The sequence below is a fragment of the Saccoglossus kowalevskii genome, chromosome 18 (assembly GCF_978046115.1).
Source record: "Saccoglossus kowalevskii chromosome 18, keSacKowa6.1, whole genome shotgun sequence".
NCBI classification, from domain to species: Eukaryota; Metazoa; Hemichordata; class Enteropneusta; family Harrimaniidae; genus Saccoglossus; species Saccoglossus kowalevskii.
The window spans coordinates 3,573,304-3,596,664 of NC_140658.1; the positions used below are offsets into that span (position 1 = coordinate 3,573,304).

The 23,361-nt window shown below is 32.9% G+C and overlaps 1 protein-coding gene across 2 annotated transcripts in view; it reads left to right on the forward strand.

Moving 5' to 3' along the window:
• The window catches only part of LOC102803856 (C2 domain-containing protein 5-like), a 94,006-nt gene that overhangs the window by 43,333 nt on the left and 27,312 nt on the right, over positions 1–23,361 (forward strand). For both annotated transcript variants that reach the window (XM_085493246.1, XM_085493247.1), the window contains exons 14-22: positions 5,392–5,491; positions 8,638–8,751; positions 9,393–9,540; positions 12,821–12,874; positions 13,204–13,278; positions 15,052–15,114; positions 15,689–15,787; positions 17,848–18,031; positions 18,173–18,234. In XM_085493246.1, the coding sequence (XP_085349372.1) occupies positions 5,392–5,491; positions 8,638–8,751; positions 9,393–9,540; positions 12,821–12,874; positions 13,204–13,278; positions 15,052–15,114; positions 15,689–15,787; positions 17,848–18,031; positions 18,173–18,234 (899 nt within the window). The remainder of the gene's footprint in view (positions 1–5,391; positions 5,492–8,637; positions 8,752–9,392; positions 9,541–12,820; positions 12,875–13,203; positions 13,279–15,051; positions 15,115–15,688; positions 15,788–17,847; positions 18,032–18,172; positions 18,235–23,361) is intronic.

The following is a 23,361-nucleotide window of genomic DNA, read 5'->3' on the forward strand; positions in this document are numbered from 1 at the left end:
ATTGCTATCTTTGTTTATAGAGCATAGAACTTTGTTGACAGTAATGCTATCTTTGTTTATATACCATTGAACTTTGTTGACTATAATGCAATCTTTGTTTATATACCATAGAACTTTGTTGACAGTAATGCTATCTTTGTTTATAGACCATAGAACTTTGTTGACAGTAATGCTATCTTTGTTTATAGACCATAGAACTTTGTTGACAGTAATGCTATCTTTGTTTATAGACCATAGAACTTTGTTGACAGTAATGCTATCTTTGTTTATATACCATAGAACTTTGTTGACTATAATGCTATCTTTGTTTATATACCATAGAACTTTGTTGACAGTAATGCTGTCTTTGTTTATAGACCATTGAATTTGTTGACTATAATGCTATCTTTGTTTATAGACCATAGAACTTTGTTGACAGTAATGTTATCTTTGTTTATAGACCATAGAACTTTGTTGACAGTAATGCTATCTTTGTTTATAGACCATAGAACTTTGTTGACAGTAATGCAATCTTTGTTTATAGACCATAGAACTTTGTTGACAGTAATGCTATCTTTGTTTATAGACCATAGAACTTTGTTGACTGTAATGCTACCTTTGTTTATATACCATAGAACTTTGTTGACAGTAATGCTATCTTTTTTTCTATACCATAGAACTTTGTTGACAGTAATGCTATCTTTGTTTATAGACCATAGAACTTTGTTGACAGTAATGCAATCTTTGTTTATATACCATAGAACTTTGTTGACAGTATTGCTCTCTTTGTTTATAGACCATAGAACTTTGTTGACAGTAATGTTGTCTTTGTTTATATACCATAGAACTTTGTTGACAGTATTGCTATCTTTGTTTATAGACCATAGAACTTTGTTGACAGTATTGCTCTCTTTGTTTATAGACCATAGAACTTTGTTGACAGTAATGCTATCTTTGTTTATATACCATAGAACTTTGTTGACTATAATGCTATCTTTGTTTATAGACCATAGAACTTTGTTGACAGTAATGCAATCTTTGTTTATATACCATAGAACTTTGTTGACAGTAATGCTATCTTTGTTTATAGACCATAGAACTTTGTTGACAGTAATGTTATCTTTGTTTATAGACCATAGAACTTTGTTGACTATAATGCTATCTTTGTTTATATACCATAGAACTTTGTTGACAGTAATGCTGTCTTTGTTTATAGACCATTGAATTTGTTGACTATAATGCTATCTTTGTTTATAGACCATAGAACTTTGTTGACTATAATGCTATCTTTGTTTATAGAACATAGAACTTTGTTGACAGTATTGCTATCTTTGTTTATATACCATAGAACTTTGTTGACAGTATTGCTATCTTTGTTTATAGACCATAGAACTTTGTTGACAGTATTGCTATCTTTGTTTATAGAACATAGAACTTTGTTGACAGTAATGCTATCTTTGTTTATAGACCACAGAACTTTGTTGACAGTATTGCTATCTTTGTTTATAGACCATAGAACTTTGTTGACAGTAATGCTATCTTTGTTTATAGACCATAGAACTTTGTTGACAGTATTGCTATCTTTGTTTATATACCATAGAACTTTGTTGACAGTAATGCAATCTTTGTTTATAGACCATAGAACTTTGTTGACAGTAATGCTATCTTTGTTTATATACCATAGAACTTTGTTGACTATATTGCTATCTTTGTTTATAGAGCATAGAACTTTGTTGACAGTAATGCTATCTTTGTTTATAGACCATAGAACTTTGTTGACATTAATGCTATCTTTGTTTATAGACCATAGAACTTTGTTGACAGTATTGCTATCTTTGTTTATAGAGCATAGAACTTTGTTGACAGTAATGCTATCTTTGTTTATATACCATTGAACTTTGTTGACTATAATGCAATCTTTGTTTATATACCATAGAACTTTGTTGACAGTAATGCTATCTTTGTTTATAGACCATAGAACTTTGTTGACAGTAATGCTATCTTTGTTTATAGACCATAGAACTTTGTTGACAGTAATGCTATCTTTGTTTATAGACCATAGAACTTTGTTGACAGTAATGCTATCTTTGTTTATAGACCATAGAACTTTGTTGACAGTAATGCTATCTTTGTTTATATACCATAGAACTTTGTTGACTATAATGCTATCTTTGTTTATAGACCATAGAACTTTGTTGACAGTAATGCTATCTTTGTTTATAGACCATAGAACTTTGTTGACAGTAATGCTATCTTTGTTTATAGACCATAGAACTTTGTTGACAGTAATGCTATCTTTGTTGATAGACCATAGAAATTTGTTGACAGTAATGCTATCTTTGTTTATAGACCATAGAACTTTGTTGACAGTAATGCAATCTTTGTTTATAGACCATAGAACTTTGTTGACAGTAATGCTATCTTTGTTTATAGACCATAGAACTTTGTTGACTGTAATGCTATCTTTTTTTCTATACCATAGAACTTTGTTGACAGTAATGCTATCTTTGTTTATAGACCATAGAACTTTGTTGACAGTAATGCAATCTTTGTTTATATACCATAGAACTTTGTTGACAGTATTGCTCTCTTTGTTTATAGACCATAGAACTTTGTTGACAGTAATGTTGTCTTTGTTTATATACCATAGAACTTTGTTGACAGTATTGCTATCTTTGTTTATAGACCATAGAACTTTGTTGACAGTATTGCTCTCTTTGTTTATAGACCATAGAACTTTGTTGACAGTAATGTTGTCTTTGTTTATATACCATAGAACTTTGTTGACAGTATTGCTATCTTTGTTTATAGACCATAGAACTTTGTTGACAGTAATGCTATCTTTGTTTATATACCATTGAACTTTGTTGACTATAATGCAATCTTTGTTTATATACCATAGAACTTTGTTGACAGTATTGCTATCTTTGTTTATAGAGCATAGAACTTTGTTGACAGTAATGCTATCTTTGTTTATATACCATTGAACTTTGTTGACTATAATGCAATCTTTGTTTATATACCATAGAACTTTGTTGACAGTAATGCTATCTTTGTTTATAGACCATAGAACTTTGTTGACAGTAATGCTATCTTTGTTTATAGACCATAGAACTTTGTTGACAGTAATGCTATCTTTGTTTATAGACCATAGAACTTTGTTGACAGTAATGCTATCTTTGTTTATATACCATAGAACTTTGTTGACTATAATGCTATCTTTGTTTATATACCATAGAACTTTGTTGACAGTAATGCTGTCTTTGTTTATAGACCATTGAATTTGTTGACTATAATGCTATCTTTGTTTATAGACCATAGAACTTTGTTGACAGTAATGTTATCTTTGTTTATAGACCATAGAACTTTGTTGACAGTAATGCTATCTTTGTTTATAGACCATAGAACTTTGTTGACAGTAATGCAATCTTTGTTTATAGACCATAGAACTTTGTTGACAGTAATGCTATCTTTGTTTATAGACCATAGAACTTTGTTGACTGTAATGCTACCTTTGTTTATATTCCATAGAACTTTGTTGACAGTAATGCTATCTTTTTTTCTATACCATAGAACTTTGTTGACAGTAATGCTATCTTTGTTTATAGACCATAGAACTTTGTTGACAGTAATGCAATCTTTGTTTATATACCATAGAACTTTGTTGACAGTATTGCTCTCTTTGTTTATAGACCATAGAACTTTGTTGACAGTAATGTTGTCTTTGTTTATATACCATAGAACTTTGTTGACAGTATTGCTATCTTTGTTTATAGACCATAGAACTTTGTTGACAGTAATGCTATCTTTGTTTATATACCATTGAACTTTGTTGACTATAATGCAATCTTTGTTTATATACCATAGAACTTTGTTGACAGTATTGCTATCTTTGTTTATAGAGCATAGAACTTTGTTGACAGTAATGCTATCTTTGTTTATATACCATTGAACTTTGTTGACTATAATGCAATCTTTGTTTATATACCATAGAACTTTGTTGACAGTAATGCTATCTTTGTTTATAGACCATAGAACTTTGTTGACAGTAATGCTATCTTTGTTTATAGACCATAGAACTTTGTTGACAGTAATGCTATCTTTGTTTATATACCATAGAACTTTGTTGACTATAATGCTATCTTTGTTTATATACCATAGAACTTTGTTGACAGTAATGCTGTCTTTGTTTATAGACCATTGAATTTGTTGACTATAATGCTATCTTTGTTTATAGACCATAGAACTTTGTTGACAGTAATGTTATCTTTGTTTATAGACCATAGAACTTTGTTGACAGTAATGCTATCTTTGTTTATAGACCATAGAACTTTGTTGACAGTAATGCAATCTTTGTTTATAGACCATAGAACTTTGTTGACAGTAATGCTATCTTTGTTTATAGACCATAGAACTTTGTTGACTGTAATGCTACCTTTGTTTATATTCCATAGAACTTTGTTGACAGTAATGCTATCTTTTTTTCTATACCATAGAACTTTGTTGACAGTAATGCTATCTTTGTTTATAGACCATAGAACTTTGTTGACAGTAATGCAATCTTTGTTTATATACCATAGAACTTTGTTGACAGTATTGCTCTCTTTGTTTATAGACCATAGAACTTTGTTGACAGTAATGTTGTCTTTGTTTATATACCATAGAACTTTGTTGACAGTATTGCTATCTTTGTTTATAGACCATAGAACTTTGTTGACAGTATTGCTCTCTTTGTTTATAGACCATAGAACTTTGTTGACAGTAATGCTGTCTTTGTTTATAGACCATTGAATTTGTTGACTATAATGCTATCTTTGTTTATAGACCATAGAACTTTGTTGACAGTAATGTTATCTTTGTTTATAGACCATAGAACTTTGTTGACAGTAATGCTATCTTTGTTTATAGACCATAGAACTTTGTTGACAGTAATGCTATCTTTGTTTATAGACCATAGAACTTTGTTGACAGTAATGCTATCTTTGTTTATAGAACATAGAACTTTGTTGACTATAATGCTATCTTTGTTTATAGACCATAGAACTTTGTTGACAGTATTGCTATCTTTGTTTATATACCATAGAACTTTGTTGACAGTAATGCTATCTTTGTTTATAGACCATAGAACTTTGTTGACAGTAATGCTATCTTTGTTTATAGACCATAGAACTTTGTTGACAGTAATGCTATCTTTGTTTATAGACCATAGAACTTTGTTGACAGTATTGCTATCTTTGTTTATAGACCATAGAACTTTGTTGACAGTATTGCTATCTTTGTTTATAGACCATAGAACTTTGTTGACAGTAATGCTATCTTTGTTTATAGACCATAGAACTTTGTTGACAGTAATGCTATCTTTGTTTATAGACCATAGAACTTTGTTGACAGTATTGCTATCTTTGTTTATAGACCATAGAACTTTGTTGACAACCTCACTTGACAGACGAGAATTTGAAAGAGAGAAACAATATGTGAAAGATGGTCAAGGAGGCTCCCAAGATGCATCTGGGTGAGACAAACTTTATTTTGTATTTATTTTCACAATAAACTAAAATAAGAGAATGAAGTAAATATTAAATAAAAAAACAATGCTTTGTCACTCTGTAAAGCAGTTTCTGTTCCTATGTTACTATAATTCATGTATCCATTGATAAAGTGTAATTATAGCATTGCTAATGTACCTTGTGGTCTATAATGGGTAAAGATGTGTAGCTGGTACTCATGAAAATCGAGTATCTTGAAAATTGTGCTGTACTGTATTGAGTCATATGATTTCCTTACTTCTACTGTGCTTATTGTGGTAGCAGTTAGTATTTTGTGGTTACTATTATCTGTTATTACTGCGAGAGAGTGTTTGGTGTCATAGACATGTACAGTTACATGTATTTTATTATATACAGTATAGTATTATATAATTTATAGTGTTCTATAGCTCAAGGTATTTTTTCTGACTCTCTCAAACTTTCCACAATCACACTAGTATATAAAAAGGGATCTGCCCTGGATGTCGGCAATTATAGGCCCATATCTATTCTACCCGTATTTAGTAAAATATTTGAATCAGCTGTAAATCATCTTGGTTTCTTGGTTTCCTAAATAAGTTCAACATACTCTTGTCCTCACAATATGGTTTTCGGAAAAAATACAGTACCACCCTTGCATGTCAATGTTTTACTTATTCGACTTCTTCTTGAAAACTACAAGCCTGAATGCTTTGATACTTGGTGTATATGTACCTTGGATAGACCTCTCTCAAATTTGTTCATTTCATGATGATATCTTCAATTCTCTAATTTTGAAGGAAATTTTTGTCATTTTTGGTAAAAAGTGATATTTTTGACTTCTTGTTAAAAACCACAAGTCCAATTGATTTGATATTACATATATAGGTACTACATGTGGTCCACTTTCAAATTTGTTCATTTCATGATGATATCTTTAATTTTCTAATTTTGGTGAATATTTTTGTCATTTTTGGTAAAAAGTGATATTTTCTTCTTGTTAAAAACCACAATCATTTATGGTCAAAATTGATATTTTTGAATTCTTGTTGAAAACAGCAAGTCCCATTGCATTGTTACTATGCATATTGTTCATTTTCTAATGATATCTTCTGTTCTTTAATTGAAATGTGCATTTCTAACAGCGGAGCTATCTTTTTACTTCTCCATAAATGATATTAACCACTCCGCTGATGCTTTTAATTTCAGCCTCTTTGCGGATGATACAAATTTATTTAAATTCCTGCAAACTAGCTCTATTGATCTTTCTAATATTAACAATGATTTTGAAAATGTTGTACAGTGGTGCAATGCTAATAAATTAACAATTAATTTAGAAAAAACAAACTATATGATCTTGAAAACCACGCAAAGAAAAGTAAAAGTGGAGGGACAGCTCGCAATCAATGATACGTTGATAGAGGGTGTGTCTAAAGCCACTTATCTGAGAGTAACCATTGACCCATGCCTAAATTGGAATTCTCATATTGACAAAATTGTGAAAACCATTAGAATGGCAAAGAACAAACCCGACATAAGCGAATTGGCGGCAAAAGAAAATAGAAAGTTAGTTTTATTCTGTTGCATATAAAATTACATTTCTGACATACAACAAAATACAGCACTAAGAGGCAAAAAGCTTGAGGGAAAAACAAAATAAACGAACCTATAACAGAACTGTGACAAATCGATAAAGAGCACTCAAAAAACAAAAAGACAAAAACAAAACGTGATACTAATACTAAACGATAGAAATGCGAGCTGGCCTGACCATGAGAAAAAATTGGGTGGGTGGGTGGGTGAAAATAACCCGAACAGAAATGACTGGACATGAACAGCGTGTGATGTAAACAGTGCATGTAAACAGAATGAAGCCAATGGGCTACAATAAACATGCGCAGTGGAGAAATGAAACAAACAAACAAAGCTTATGCAAATGAAAAGTATGCAAATGGATAATTAACAATTTTGAACTCCTTACAAAATAAAACTCCCAAAGTGGGCATTATATCTCGCATTCGTCACTATGTTCCCAGATCAATTCTCATCCTACTTTACAACACACTTATTCTCCCACACTTAATATACTGTTAGTATTGAAATCTGGGGAAACACATACTTTATGATTCATTTTGGAATCAGATATAATTTTGATTCTTGCTGTTTTACGCTGAAATTGCGTGGTTGAATAAGTGGTATAAGCAGTCAGAACTCTAAAAATTCTAATTAGATGTGCCAATATAGTTACTGGTAGGTTCTGATAATTAGCATAAATATTACTCTTCTATTACTCTCATCAAAATAATCTTATTATGAGTTATTGTCATTGCACCAAGTGAGAATTTCTTATATTACTGAGATAAATAATATTGTCACAACATTTGCATATTGATAAAAAACATGAACATGCTGACGTTTACGTTCCGCATCAGTTAGTGATATTTCACACGAAATGTCAGAACTGCAATGTGTACAGTGTTCACAGGATAATTCTGTACATGGAGCGGGTCATCTGGCAGTTAATCCATCATGTTTGATTCCATATATATTCATATAATTATATATTTACTCATTTCAAGGACATATATATGTTATTAAATGTTTACTGCATGATTTGTTACATAATAATTAGTAATTGAGAAAATAAGAAACCTATTGATGTACAATTACAATTTGTTCATTCATTCATTCATTCTTTCATTCTTTCATTCATTCATTCATTCATTCATTCATTCATTCATTCATTCATTCATTCATTCATTCATTCATTCATTTCTGTTTTTTTATTGCTCATTTAAAAAAAATCATTACTTGTTTACAAGTTTAAAAAGGGCAAAAGTAAAAAAAGATCGAATCGAAAAAGTTGTATTGAATACAAAATAATTAGTCGAGTGTGTAAACAAATATATAGAAGTCATGAAAAGCAAGTGATCGTATACAGAATTAATGTAAATAACGATACAAAAAAATATTTAATGTTCACGTAATACTGTCCAATAATTGAAGATTTGGTCTGTTGACTGTGGTGATTGCATTGAAAAATTCATTCATTCATTCATTTATTCATTCACCAAGGTTTAATACTAAACTTAATTGATAGTATGTTTACATTATCCAATAAAAGTGACAGCTGCAGCAATATTTGTCTTTTCAGGTCTGAGGATGTGGTCCAGATAGATTCTCCATTTCAATGTGGTTTTTGTCATGTTCCATATCAAGTGAATTCACTGCCATTTCCAGTCAACATGGCAACATGTGTTCAATGTAGGTATGTACTGTCTGATTCAGAGCAATACCAGTCTGATGGTAGGTTACTTAAAAAAATAGTCTTGGTTTACTACAGGTATGAGGACACTTACTGTATTGTTTTACAGTAAGCATTTTAATAACCTGTAGGATAACTATTTTATACCACAAATTTGGTTAGTTTCACTAGTTTCTATTGTTGATTTTGTAAGTTCTTAGTGAATTTTCTGTAAACCCCATCATGATGTGTGCGTATTTTATGTAAGATCTTTTGTGTGTCGCTGAATAATCTTTTGGGCGATAATCAGATCATAAAAGAAAATCACCCAGATTGAGCACATGTTACAATGCATGTTTAATCACAGGCCACTACCAAGCCACTTTGTTTGTAGAGTGGCTGATCAGAAGAAATGTTAAAATATGGTGAGTGCCCCTGGACAAAAGTAAAGAGTAAGTTGCACTCTGATGAACATTCATCATGAGAGAACAACTTTGGTCTGAAATGAGTAAACACAGACAGTTTAGAACAAAAAACATATTCAATAGGAACCAGTTGGATAAATACACTATTTGTATAAATAAACTAAACTTATAAAACTTAACATATTATGAATTGTTGTTAATATCAGGCAATGCATACAATGTGATATGTCTGCTTAACAGGCAACAGAAAGTGCCGGATGTACTATTTACCACAATTCAACTACCAACTGAGTTAAAAATTACTGGTAAAGGATGTCTGATACAAGCTCGGATATGTAGGAGTAAAAAAAAAGCCCAGGGAGAAGCTAATGCAGCATTAGTTGGTGATGTGAGTATTCACAAAAATGTTTTTGATTTAGTGTTGCAATGGATGTGTGTTAATAATGATAGTCCTTTGTCATTCGTCACTGTCAACATTTTAGTTTTTAAATTTATGGATGCATGGTATGTTTGTATGAAGTTTGCTTAGTTGATGTATGGTGTTTTTGATTGAAGTATGGTCAGTGGATGTGTGGAGACTGGAAGAAGTATGGTCAGTGGATGTGTGGAGACTGGATGAAGTATGGTCAGTGGATGAGTGGAGACTTTGGATGAAGTATTGTCAGTGGATGTGTGGAGACTTTGGATGAAGTATGGTCAGTGGATGTGTGGAGACTTTGGATGAAGTATGGTCAGTGGATGTGTGGAGACTTTGGATGAAGTATGGTCAGTGGATGTGTGGAGACTTTCGATGAAGTATGGTCAGTGGATGTGTGGAGACTTTGGATGAAGTATGGTCAGTGGATGTGTGGAGACTGGATGAAGTATGGTCAGTGGATGTGTAGAGACTTTGGATGAAGTATGGTCAGTGGATGTGTGGAGACTTTGGATGAAGTATGGTCAGTGGATGTGTGGAGACTTTGGATGAAGTATGGTCAGTGGATGTGTGGAGACTTTGGATGAAGTATGGTCAGTGGATGTGTGGAGACTTTGGATGAAGTATGGTCAGTGGATGTGTGGAGACTGGATGAAGTATGGTCAGTGGATGTGTAGAGACTTTGGATGAAGTATGGTCAGTGAATGTGTGGAGACTTTAGATGAAGTATGGTCAGTGGATGTGTGGAGACTTTGGATGAAGTATGGTCAGTGGATGTGTGTAGACTTTGGATGAAGTATGGTCAGTGGATGTGTGGATACTGGATGAAGTATGGTCAGTGGATGTGTGGAGACTTTGGATGAAGTATGGTCAGTGGATGTGTGGAGACTGGATGAAGTATGGCCAGTGGATGTGTGGAGACTTTGGATGAAGTATGGTCAGTGGTTGTGTGGAGACTTTGGATGAAGTATGGTCAGTGGATGTGTGGAGACTTTGGATGAAGTATGGTCAGTGGATGTGTGTAGACTTTGGATGAAGTATGGTCAGTGGATGTGTGGAGACTGGATGAAGTATGGTCAGTGGATGTGTGGAGGCTTTGGATGAATTATGGTCAGTGGATGTGTGGAGACTGGATGAAGTATGGTCAGTGGATGTGTGGAGACTTTGGATGAAGTATGGTCAGTGGATGTGTGGAGACATTGGATGAAGTATGGTCAGTGGATGTGTGGAGACTTTGGATGAAGTATGGTCAGTGGATATGTGGAGACTTTGGATGAAGTATGGTCAGTGGATGTGTGGAGACTTTGGATGAAGTATGGTCAGTGGATGTGTGAAGACTTTGGATGAAGTATGGTCAGTGGATGTGTGGAGATTTTGGATGAAGTATGGTCAGTGGATGTGTGGAGACTTTGGATGAAGTATGGTCAGTGGATGTGTGAAGACTTTGGATGAAGTATGGTCAATGGATGTGTGGAGACTTTGGATGAAGTATGGTCAGTGGATGTGTGGAGACTTTGGATGAAGTATGGTCAGTGGATGTGGGGAGACTGGATGAAGTAAGGTCAATGGATGTGTGGATACTTTGGATGAAGTATGGTCAGTGGATGTGGGGAGACATTGGATGAAGTATGGTCAGTGGATGTGTGGAGACTTTGGATGAAGTATGGTCAGTGGATGTGTGGAGACTTTGGATGAAGTATGGTCAGTGGATGTGTGAAGACTTTGGATGAAGTATGGTCAGTGGATGTGTGGAGATTTTGGATGAAGTATGGTCAGTGGATGTGTGGAGACTTTGGATGAAGTATGGTCAGTGGATGTGTGAAGACTTTGGATGAAGTATGGTCAGTGGATGTGTGGAGACTTTGGATGAAGTATGGTCAGTGGATGTGTGGAGACTTTGGATGAAGTATGGTCAGTGGATGTGGGGAGACTGGATGAAGTATGGTCAATGGATGTGTGGATACTTTGGATGAAGTATGGTCAGTGGATGTGGGGAGACTGGATGAAGTATGGTCAATGGATGTGTGGATACTTTGGATGAAGTATGGTCAATGGATGTGTGGATACTTTGGATGAAGTATGGTCAGTGGATATGTGGAGACTTTAGATGAAGTATGGTCAGTGGATGTGTGGAGACATTGGATGAAGTATGGTCAGTGGATGTGTGGATACTTTGGATGAAGTATGGTCAGTGGATATGTGGAGACTTTGGATGAAGTATGGTCAGTGGATGTGTGGAGACTTTGGATGAAGTATGGTCAGTGGATGTGTGAAGACTTTGGATGAAGTATGGTCAGTGGATGTGTGGAGACTTTGGATGAAGTATGGTCAGTGGATGTGTGGAGACATTGGATGAAGTATGGTCAGTGGATGTCTGGGGACTTTGGATGAAGTATGGTCAGTGGATGTGTGGAGACTGGATGAAGTATGGTCAGTGGATGTGTTGAGACATTGGATGAAGTATGGTCAGTGGATGTGTGGAGACTGAATGAAGCATGGTCAGTGGATGTGTGGAGACTTTGGATGAAGAATGGTCAGTGGATGTGTGGAGACTTTGGATGAAGTATGGTCAGTGGATGTGTGGAGACTTTGGATGAAGTATGGTCAGTGGATGTGTGGAGACATTGGATGAAGTATGGTCAGTGGATGTCTGGGGACTTTGGATGAAGTATGGTCAGTGGATGTGTGGAGACTGGATGAAGTATGGTCAGTGGATGTGTTGAGACATTGGATGAAGTATGGTCAGTGGATGTGTGGAGACTGAATGAAGCATGGTCAGTGGATGTGTGGAGACTTTGGATGAAGAATGGTCAGTGGATGTGTGGAGACTTTGGATGAAGTATGGTCAGTGGATGTGTGGAGACTTTGGATGAAGTATGGTCAGTGGATGTGTGGAGACATTGGATGAAGTATGGTCAGTGGATGTCTGGGGACTTTGGATGAAGTATGGTCAGTGGATGTGTGGAGACTGGATGAAGTATGGTCAGTGGATGTGTTGAGACATTGGATGAAGTATGGTCAGTGGATGTGTGGAGACTGAATGAAGCATGGTCAGTGGATGTGTGGAGACTTTGGATGAAGTATGGTCAGTGGATGTGTGGAGACTGAATGAAGCATGGTCAGTGGATGTGTGGAGACTTTGGATGAAGAATGGTCAGTGGATGTGTGGGGACTTTGGATGAAGAATGGTCAATAAATATTTTGTTTTTGTTTGAAAACTGTAATAATATTCATTTTATTCACATTATTGTAGGCTCTGCCATTCATGGAATATGAACTACATAGACAACTAATGAGTAAACTGAAGGTGAGTCTTTTCCACATATATTGCTATATGTACTGTATTCTATATAAATCCTACTGGCTTTTGAATCAGATGAACCAAATTCATGCTTACAGGTTGTAGGAGTCATTCTAACTCCCTTTCCAGGAATAAGGATGTAGGCAATTTTAACTTCAGAGAGAATAATGATGATGACACATACACAGGGTTTGACAGTGACAATTATCACCAAATGCATTTAGTTTGGTGGATTCACGTCTATTTTTTAATCCAAAATTGTTTATAATTACAAAATGTCACATATTTTGACAGTTTACAGTATTGGCTACTGATATGTTTAAATTGTTTTCTAGGTCAAGGGTATGAATGCAATATTTGATTTAAGAGTCCAAGTCAATGTTGGTGAAACATTATTAGTTGGAATAGCAGTAAGTTTTAAATATTTTACTATGTACATTTTTTTGGCCCCATCACGTTTTAAGTTTAGTTTAAAATTTTTATATTCAAACTCCACACACACATACAAGAGTTTATATACAAGGGACTTTTACCATTAAAAATTCTAATGTCAAACTTAATGACACCAAATGTATTAGAAATGACTAAAATACCACCACAAAGACTAAAGTCTGACACAAGAAGAGCTATGGACCCACAGATACAAAAATAAAAATGGCTGACTGGCAGTCATTTTGTTTTAAAGAATGTGGTTCTAGAGCCTTATATCTGACATGCTTTGACTGATTATGTATGAATTTTATATAATCATTATACATGTACATCATGTCATAGATATATACATGTATTCAAATTGACTGATTAGTGGCCATTTTGATCTTTATTAATGCTGTTCCAGAGAAATACCTCTCCATATGGACAATTACTTACTAAATAATGATCAATACAAGATAACTGAATGTCATTTTAATGTTTAAAAATTATTATAATCAAGCATTTGCTTCTGCATACATATCGCTGACATGTTTATGTTTCAACTATATTACTATAAACAAAACAAATACATCTTAAATTTTATATCAAACAGGGATTGTGCCATGCATGGCTTAAATTGTTTTGTTATAATTTTAAAAACCTAATACTCTGAATTGCAATATATCTCTTTATGTTTCAGTGGCATTGTATGTTCGATTTTTATGCTATGCAGGAAAGAATTATTAATAATAATTCACATGTACCAGGTTTTCTTGTTTGATCATACATCAAAGTCGCTGTGAACATTGCTATGAACATTGCTCACATTTGTGTAATCTTGATTCAGTAGATATTTAAGTCAATTTATTCAGATTCAGGGCAGAATCTCAGGTCTTCGCAGACCAGATGTAAAAGTTCTTGCTTCCATCTCTATCTTTATTTAGTAACACACAGGGAGATAGGAGAATGTTGAATATTAGAATTTACAAAAAAAAATCAAAAATCTTAATTTCCATAAAATGAAAATATTAATGTCAAGTGCAGGTGCAATGCATTGGTGTTCACAATAACCACCTTAACAATGCTTGTTTTACTGTTGACATAAACATACTAAATGATATACAGGAATATGTTCACAATAACCACCTTAACAATGCTTGTTTTACTGTTGACATAAACATACTAAATGATATACAGGAATATGTTCACAATAACCACCTTAACAATGCTTGTTTTACTGTTGACATAAACATACTAAATGATATACAGGAATATGTTCACAATAACCACCTTATCAATGCTTGTTTTACTGTTGACATAAACATACTAAATGATATACAGGAATATGTTCACAATAACCACCTTAACAATGCTTGTTTTACTGTTGACATAAACATACTAAATGATATACAGGAATATGTTCACAATAACCACCTTATCAATGCTTGTTTTACTGTTGACATAAACATACTGAATGATATACAGGAATATGTTCACAATAACCACCTTAACAATGCTTGTTTTACTGTTGACATAAACATACTAAATGATATACAGGAATATGTTCACAATAACCACCTTAACAATGCTTGTTTTACTGTTGACATAAACATACTAAATGATATACAGGAATATGTTCACAATAACCACCTTAACAATGCTTGTTTTACTGTTGACATAAACATACTAAATGATATACAGGAATATGTTTACAATAATGACAATATTTATTATTCATGCTTACTTTTTCATTCAATCTGTTAATTTAGACTGGAACAGCTGTGTACTTGTCAGCTTTACCTCCTCCATCACAGTTAAAAGTCACCAGTAAGGTAGAACACGCTTTTATTATCCTCATCTATTAGCTGTATGAACTTTTGTGTGAGTCTTTCTGCTCATAATATAATACATGTAGTATATTTATTATTGCTGAAACAAATTTGCGTGTATGTGCAAAGTAGTCCTCTAAGTTTTTCACACAGCAACAATGTATATAACATCCACTATGATGCTATTTGGTCTATTGTGCTGATATTGATAATGCACATCTATTGGGTTGCCCTCTACATTGTTCAATGACATATTTTTGTCAATGTTTATAAAAAAACACCATTTTTGACTTTTTCTTAAAAACTAATAGATGAATTGCTCTGATACTTGGTAATTTTTGCAATTATTTTTTATTTTGAATTTTTCTAGAAAAACACCAACTCAATTATTTTGATAATAACTATGGTTTAGCATGGGTTGTAACAATTGTAATTACCATAGCAACAACCATGTAAACTTTCCTGGTTATAATTTAGAACTGTAGCAAACAACTAGGTTATCATCATATAGAAAAAGACATAAACATATTTTTTGTAAATATACTTAGATTGAGTCTTTTTTGTTGTTTGTTTCTAGGGCATGTCATCTACTGAAGCTAAAAAACTTGAAGAAATTCAGAAACAGTTAATTGCTGCCACTGAAAAAAATAAATTATTTTATCATGTGCTGCCACCAGTAAGTATAACATTTCTCAGTGTTTATATGTTTCTCAGTGCTCTTAAGCTTGATGAAAACTTTCCATACAACAATTTGTTTCCACTTGCAGGTTATATCGCTACAGTTTGCTCTCTATGAATACTGTAATGGTCATATGATTATATAGCTACAGTTTGCTCTCTGAATACTGTAATAGTCATATGATTATATAGCTACAGTTTGCTCTCTATGAATACTGTAATGGTCATATGATTATATAGCTACAGTTTGCTCTCTATGAATATTGTAATGGTCATATGATTATATAGTTACAGTTAGCTCTCTATGAATATTGTAATGGTCATATGATTATATAGCTACAGTTAGCTTTCTATGAATATTGTAATGGTCATATGATTATATAGCTACAGTTAGCTCTCTATGAATACTGTAATGGTCATATGATTATATAGCTACAGTTTGCTCTCTATGAATACTGTAATGGTCATATGATTATATAGCTACAGTTTGCTCTCTATGAATACTGTAATGGTCATATGATTATATAGCTACAGTTTGCTCTCTATGAATACTGTAATGGTCATATGATTATATGGCTACAGTTAGCTCTCTATGAATACTGTACTGGTCATATGATTATATTGCTACAGTTAGCTCTCTATGAATACTGTAATGGTCATATGATTATATAGCTACAGTTAGCTCTCTATGAATACTGTAATGGTCATATGATTACATATTAGCTACAGTTAGCTCTCTATGAATACTGTCATAGTCATATGATTATATAGCTACAGTTAGCTCTCTATGAATATTGTAATGGTCATATGATTATATAGCTACAGTTTGCTCTCTATGAATACTGTAATGGTCATATGATTATATAGCTACAGTTAGCTCTCTATGAATACTGTATTGGTCATATGATTATATAGCTACAGTTAGCTCTCTATGAATACTGTCATAGTCATATGATTATATAGCTACAGTTAGCTCTCTATGAATACTGTCATAGTCATATGATTATATAGCTACAGTTAGCTCTCTATGAATACTGTATTGGTCATATGATTATATAGCTACAGTTAGCTCTCTATGAATACTGTCATAGTCATATGATTATATAGCTACAGTTAGCTCTCTATGAATACTGTAATGGTCATATGATTATATAGCTACAGTTTGCTCTCTATGAATACTGTAATAGTCATATGATTATATAGCTACAGTTTGCTCTCTATGAATACTGTAATAGTCATATGATTATATAGCTACAGTTTGCTCTCTATGAATACTGTAATGGTCATATGATTATATAGCTACAGTTTGCTCTCTATGAATACTGTAATGGTCATATGATTATATAGCTACAGTTAGCTCTCTATGAATACTGTAATGGTCATATGATTATATAGCTACAGTTTGCTCTCTATGAATACTGTAATAGTCATATGATTATATAGCTACAGTTAGCTCTCTATGAATACTGTAATGGTCATATGATTATATAGCTACAGTTAGCTCTCTATGAATACTGTAATGGTCATATGATTATATAGCTACAGTTTGCTCTCTATGAATACTGTAATAGTCATATGATTATATAGCTACAGTTAGCTCTCTGAATACTGTAATGGTCATATGATTATATAGCTACAGTTTGCTCTCTATGAATACTGTAATAGTCATATGATTATATAGCTACAGTTAGCTCTCTGAATACTGTAATGGTCATATGATTATATAGCTACAGTTTGCTCTCTATGAATACTGTAATGGTCATATGATTATATAGCTACAGTTAGCTCTCTATGAATACTGTAATGGTCATATGATTATATAGCTACAGTTTGCTCTCTATGAATACTGTAATAGTCATATGATTATATAGCTACAGTTTGCTCTCTATGAATACTGTAATGGTCATATGATTATATAGCTACAGTTAGCTCTCTATGAATACTGTAATGGTCATATGATTATATAGCTACAGTTTGCTCTCTATGAATACTGTAATGGTCATATGATTATATAGCTACAGTTTGGTCTCTACTGTAATGGTCTATAATTATTTCCAGGAGGCAGTTGCTGATAATTCAGATAGTCCTGTAAGCGCAAATGATGATGTTGGATTGGACCATTCAGATGATTTGACTGAACTCAATTTATCATCAGGATCAAAAGAAACGTTTGTTTTAGAAATAGATGATGCAGAAGACCAAGATATTTTGTCTTTAATTTTAGATCCAGAGCAGCCAAAAGGTAAAAAATGTGATCAGAATCAGTAGAACTTTTGTCTACTAAATAGTATTAAATGTCATTTAATCAAAATGTGCTCACTAGATTAATAACACAGTGGCATTATAACAGTGACTTTATCAGACTCAATCATACCCTTATTAGGTTTTGATCTATGCAGTACAGAGTTCTATCCTGGTAACCTGGTATTGGCAAAACAATTACAGGTGAGAACAGTTGGTAAATTAACAATAATAAATAAAGCTCATGAACATAATGTGTTGCATGTCATGTTGAATTATTTTGTTTATTCACTGATATTTACCTGACTGCAACCAAATGAATATTTTATACTATAATAGCAAACATTGCCTCCCAACTCAAACTTCTTTGAATGTATTTTTGTTTCAAATGCTTTTTAGCTTTGCTGTCGACTTTGTCAAGCAGAGCTTATCATACGAGTTATTGTCCGTCATCATCCATGTCAACTTTTTACTATTTCAACTTCTTCTTGAAAACTAGAATTGTTATTCCATTGATACTTGGTGTTTCTGTACCTTGGGAAGCCCTCTCTCAGAGTTGTTCATTTCATGATATCTTTAATTCTCTAATTTTGATGAATATTTTTGTCATTTTTAGCTCCGCTGTCGACAAAGTTAAGACAGCAGAGCTGTTCATATTATGGATTGTCCATCGTCGGTGGCGTCAACTTTACAATTTCAACTTCTTCTTTGAAACCGCAAGTCAGAATGTTTTCAAATTTGGTATGCAAGTACCTTAGATGGTTCTTTCTCAGATTTGTTTATTTTATGTCAAAATCTCAAATTCTCTATTTTTGGTGAATATTTTTGTCATTTTTGGTAAAAAGTGATATTTTTGACTTCTTGTTAAAAACCGCAAGTCCGATTAGTTTGATATTACATATATAGGTACTACATGTGGACCTCTCTCAGATTTGTTAATTTCGTGATGATATCTTCAATTTTCTAATTTTGATGAAGATTTTTGTCATTTTTGGTAAAAGTGATATTTTTGACTTCTTGTTAAAAACCGCAAGTCCAATTGCTTTGATATTACATTTATAGGTACTACATGTGGACCTCTCTCAGATTTGTTCATTTCGTGATGATATCTTCAATTTTCTAATTTTGATGAATATTTTTGTCATTTTTGGTAAAAGTGATATTTTCGACTTGTTAAAAACCTCAAGTCCAATTTGTTCATTTCGTGGTGATATCTTCAATTATCTAATTTTGATGATTTTTGGTGAAAAGTGATATTTTTGAATTCTTGTTGAAAACAGCAAGTCCGATTGCTTAGATACTATACGTAGTTCTGTTCTTTAAGTGCAATGTGCATTGCTAACAGTGGAGCTATCTCAGTCGACCGGCTGCTTGGTGAAAAGGGATATTTTCGACTTCTATCTCAGCCGAGAGGCTGCTTGTCTTTTAACGCATTCAAACTCCCTCTCCTATGCATTTTTTTGCCTGTTTCAATTTCTCTTTTTCTAATTGATTTTTCAGTCATATCTCGTGTTTTTTTAGTCCCTGTTCAGGCGCAGTCTGAAAAGGGGACTTTATAAATCAGGTTTTATCAAAATGCCCATTTTCCGCTTTCTGTCTCCACATTTTCTCAGAAATTCTGCAGCAGATATCAGTGAAACTTGGCAGGTTGATTAACAATTATAATATGTTTAGTAGCCACACAATTTTTTTTCTAGATCTGAAAATCCTAAGTAGGTATTTTTCATGATTTTCATCAAAAAATACCTCTCCCGGCAACATTGACAGAACGACTGCGCAATACTTTATTTTTGCTTGCAACTTTTTTTTGCTATTTTTGCTGAAGGAATGTTTCAGTGTAAATACAATCCAGCGAATCTACCCTTTTTCTTATATTTTACATTCAACTTGTCAAAAATCAATGAAAATAAATTCCATACGAAATCAGCAAATGATAATTCCAGCTGAAATAAGGTATTTTACAGTAGATTAAATCTGTGAGTAACGCTGTTTTACGGCATGTGATTTCTCTATTGCGTGCAATTTATTATAGTAGTGTTTATATTCTGTTTGGCTCAGTGGTCTCATTCACTAGTTACTAGAAGAACTAGTAACCATATTTGATTGCAGGAACGCGACATAGCAGACGTGTTTACAAAGGTAAGTTCTCCAGTTTCAGTAAAATTGGATGTATTGAGATAGCATTGGTGGACATTCCGTGACGTACCGATCTGAATAATATTATGATTGCTAGCTTTATATTCTTGGGAAAAGCCAAAAACGCAAAGAATCGCCTCCAATCAACGAAACTAGTTTGTAAATTGTATACCCTGTCAAATTTTATTGTACATGAACGATAAATTAATGAGGACATACTGTAGAATTCTATATTTTCGCTTGGAATTTATTTTCGCTATTTTCGCTGAAGGGATGATTCCGTGAAAATAAAATCTAACGAATATACTTTTTTTTCCTATATTTCACATTAAACTCATCAATAATCAGTGAAAATAAATTCCAGACAAAACACCCAAAATGTCTTTTCAGCGAAAATTAATTCCAGCGAAAATAAAGTATTCTACAGTAGTTTTCAAGTAAATCATAGTTTTCAAATAAATTTTTTGAAAACAACTAATTTTTTGATTTGAAAAAATCAAAACGTTTTTTCCCACCAAAATCAAAGCATAAAGATCTTGCTACAACATCCGTGAATCTTTGCCGTGTTGCGTTTACCACGAGGTCACTGAACTGTCATTAACATATTTAAACGAGCTATGTATAATGTAAAACATGGCGGATATCGTATCGCATCGAGCATTTACATTCGACCAAAATCATTCGTTCACAATGAAACTAAGTTGAATTTTACTTCCAATTCATAAAAATTCAAAGAATTTATTTTTTTGGACATTATAAATAACCATTACTGAATAATAATCAACAATTGCAATACTTCGAAAACAAGTATTAAGTTATTCACTTGCGAAACACAGAATGACCAGATTGTGCTACCATGATCATTTGCTACCGGTACTAACCACTAAGCAATGTATTTGTGTTTGTATTTATTCTGAACTTCTTTTAGAATATACTTTACTTTTCATTATCAACACAATTAGAAAAAAATAATGCATCTTGTATTATGTGAATTTTTTTTGGGATTCATTTTTAACATTTCGCGATGCCTATTTTAGAACCAAATTAATTTCACTCTTCTCTGAGTGTGACACCTAAACCAGAGATTTTATAAGTACATGTACATGTTATTATGTCTCATTTTTAATTGTTTGTACAGAATTGTGATTTATATCTGTAATGATGTTTTCATCCAATATTAATTGTGCAATTGTTAAAATGCCTACCTACACATTTATTGTTTTTGTTTCTGTTGCCCTGAAATAGACATTTGTGAAAAAAAATTAAAAAATCTTGCTTGATTAAAATTAAAAAAGAAGCCATGTAAGTGCCATACAACCATCAACTGTGGAAAACTTGTATGTTATTGAAAATCTTTATTTTGTTGTCTGTGAATTAATATAACATTTGAAATGGCGTAATGATCTAAAATATTCTCAAGCAATTGGTCTTCTGGTGGCACTACACTGCGCATTTATGCACAGTCAGTATCCCAATGCGCGATCTCAGCTTACTAAGTGATGATGGTGGTTGAAATGGAAAACTGATTACAAAAATATAGTTTAGTAACATCTCAAACAAATTTCTGTCTGCTGTGAATGCATGTTTCGTTGCATCAAATGAAAAACCTAATTTTATGATAGAAGCTTGCAATCTTGTGCCATACAGGGTCAAGCGATTGACCAATAAAAAATGTAGTTTTATGTATCAGGTCATTGAATGTATCCAAAAACATGGTACCAATGATCTGAAATTTCAGGAGTGCTCGCTGAATGTTTATCAATCTTGCGTATTGTCTTGTTCTTTTTCAATCCTGCATTTCAGTTACTAGAATTTATACTCCTATAGTTTGATCACTCAAAATATGCCTCTGATAGTTTGACCACTCAAAAAAATAAATTCTGTTTTTCTTCTAATAATTCGGCCACTCCCAAAAACAATTTTTTTTCCATTGTCGAAATGCTAAGAAGTAAAAGAATACAAAACTACTGTGATTGCATAGCGATGCATGTAGGGCCATTGTCAATTAGTTCGCCTGATCAACACAGCGTTATACATAGGACTGATATTGAATCACGGAGAGTAAAATCTTGTGATACTAATCTCTAGAACTACTCAGATTGGTACATATGTCTTATGAACCCACATGTGTTCTTTCAAAGATATCTTTGACTATAATCATTTTAAACTATCTTTTTTTTTTTTTTTACAGTGGTCCTGTGAACTGCTTCAATTTTGCAAGGCAATTTTTTCTGGGTTCCTACAACATGGAGTGTCAGGGACTTTATTGAAATGTACACAAATTTCATAAAATCCTAAATATATCTAGCAGTGAAAATTAAATGGTTTACAGTATTTTATACCCATTAATAATGATTGAAATGCAATAATATCACTGCACTAAAAAGACTTCAAACAATTATTGTTACTTCTCCATTGAAGGTTATGAGCAGACCAACCTTTATCACTACTGGCTTCCTTAATTATTACATGTACTTGCTCTGAAAACATAGCTTTTACAATTGTTTAACAATTAACAGATGTTGTTCTATGTACAATGAATACATTTTAAATAATAAATCTTACTGTGTTAATAACAAATTGTATTTGACAACATGAGAATGATTCTGATGCCCAGTGGTGATGTTGAAATGTATGACAAATAGTTTTGTTGCACTTGTGTACTCTGAGATTCTAACATGGGTCAGAGGAAGTTTTTAGTTGTCAGTACAAAAATCACTTTATAATGAGTTGTACCCATATAGAGTACATATTCATTTACCTGTTTACTCATGTTCCTTGTACTACTTTATAATCAAATAACAGGGACTGTGACATTCATGTCTTGTTCACTTAAGGTCAGCAGAGGTAAAAGTTCAGGCAAATTGTCCAACACTTCGCCAGATGTTCAAAATTTCTCATTTTGGTATCTGTTGTTTCGTCCCAATTCAAGAGATCTAACCAAAAGTGAAAAAATCAACTTGGAATGAAAGCTGTAACTATTTCATAAAATGAACATGCAACTTTTAGAAATTTGTGTCTTTGATTGTGACTTTTCTTTGAACATATGTTTCAAAGGCAATGACTAGCAGCTTTGTGTGATACTTGGATTGGCCTCTATGTTGACTGGACAACTGATAGCACAAACAAATGGTTCTTGTTTACCAGTCATTATGTAAGAGGTTGCATGCAAAACAAACAAGTGCAATGGGCTGT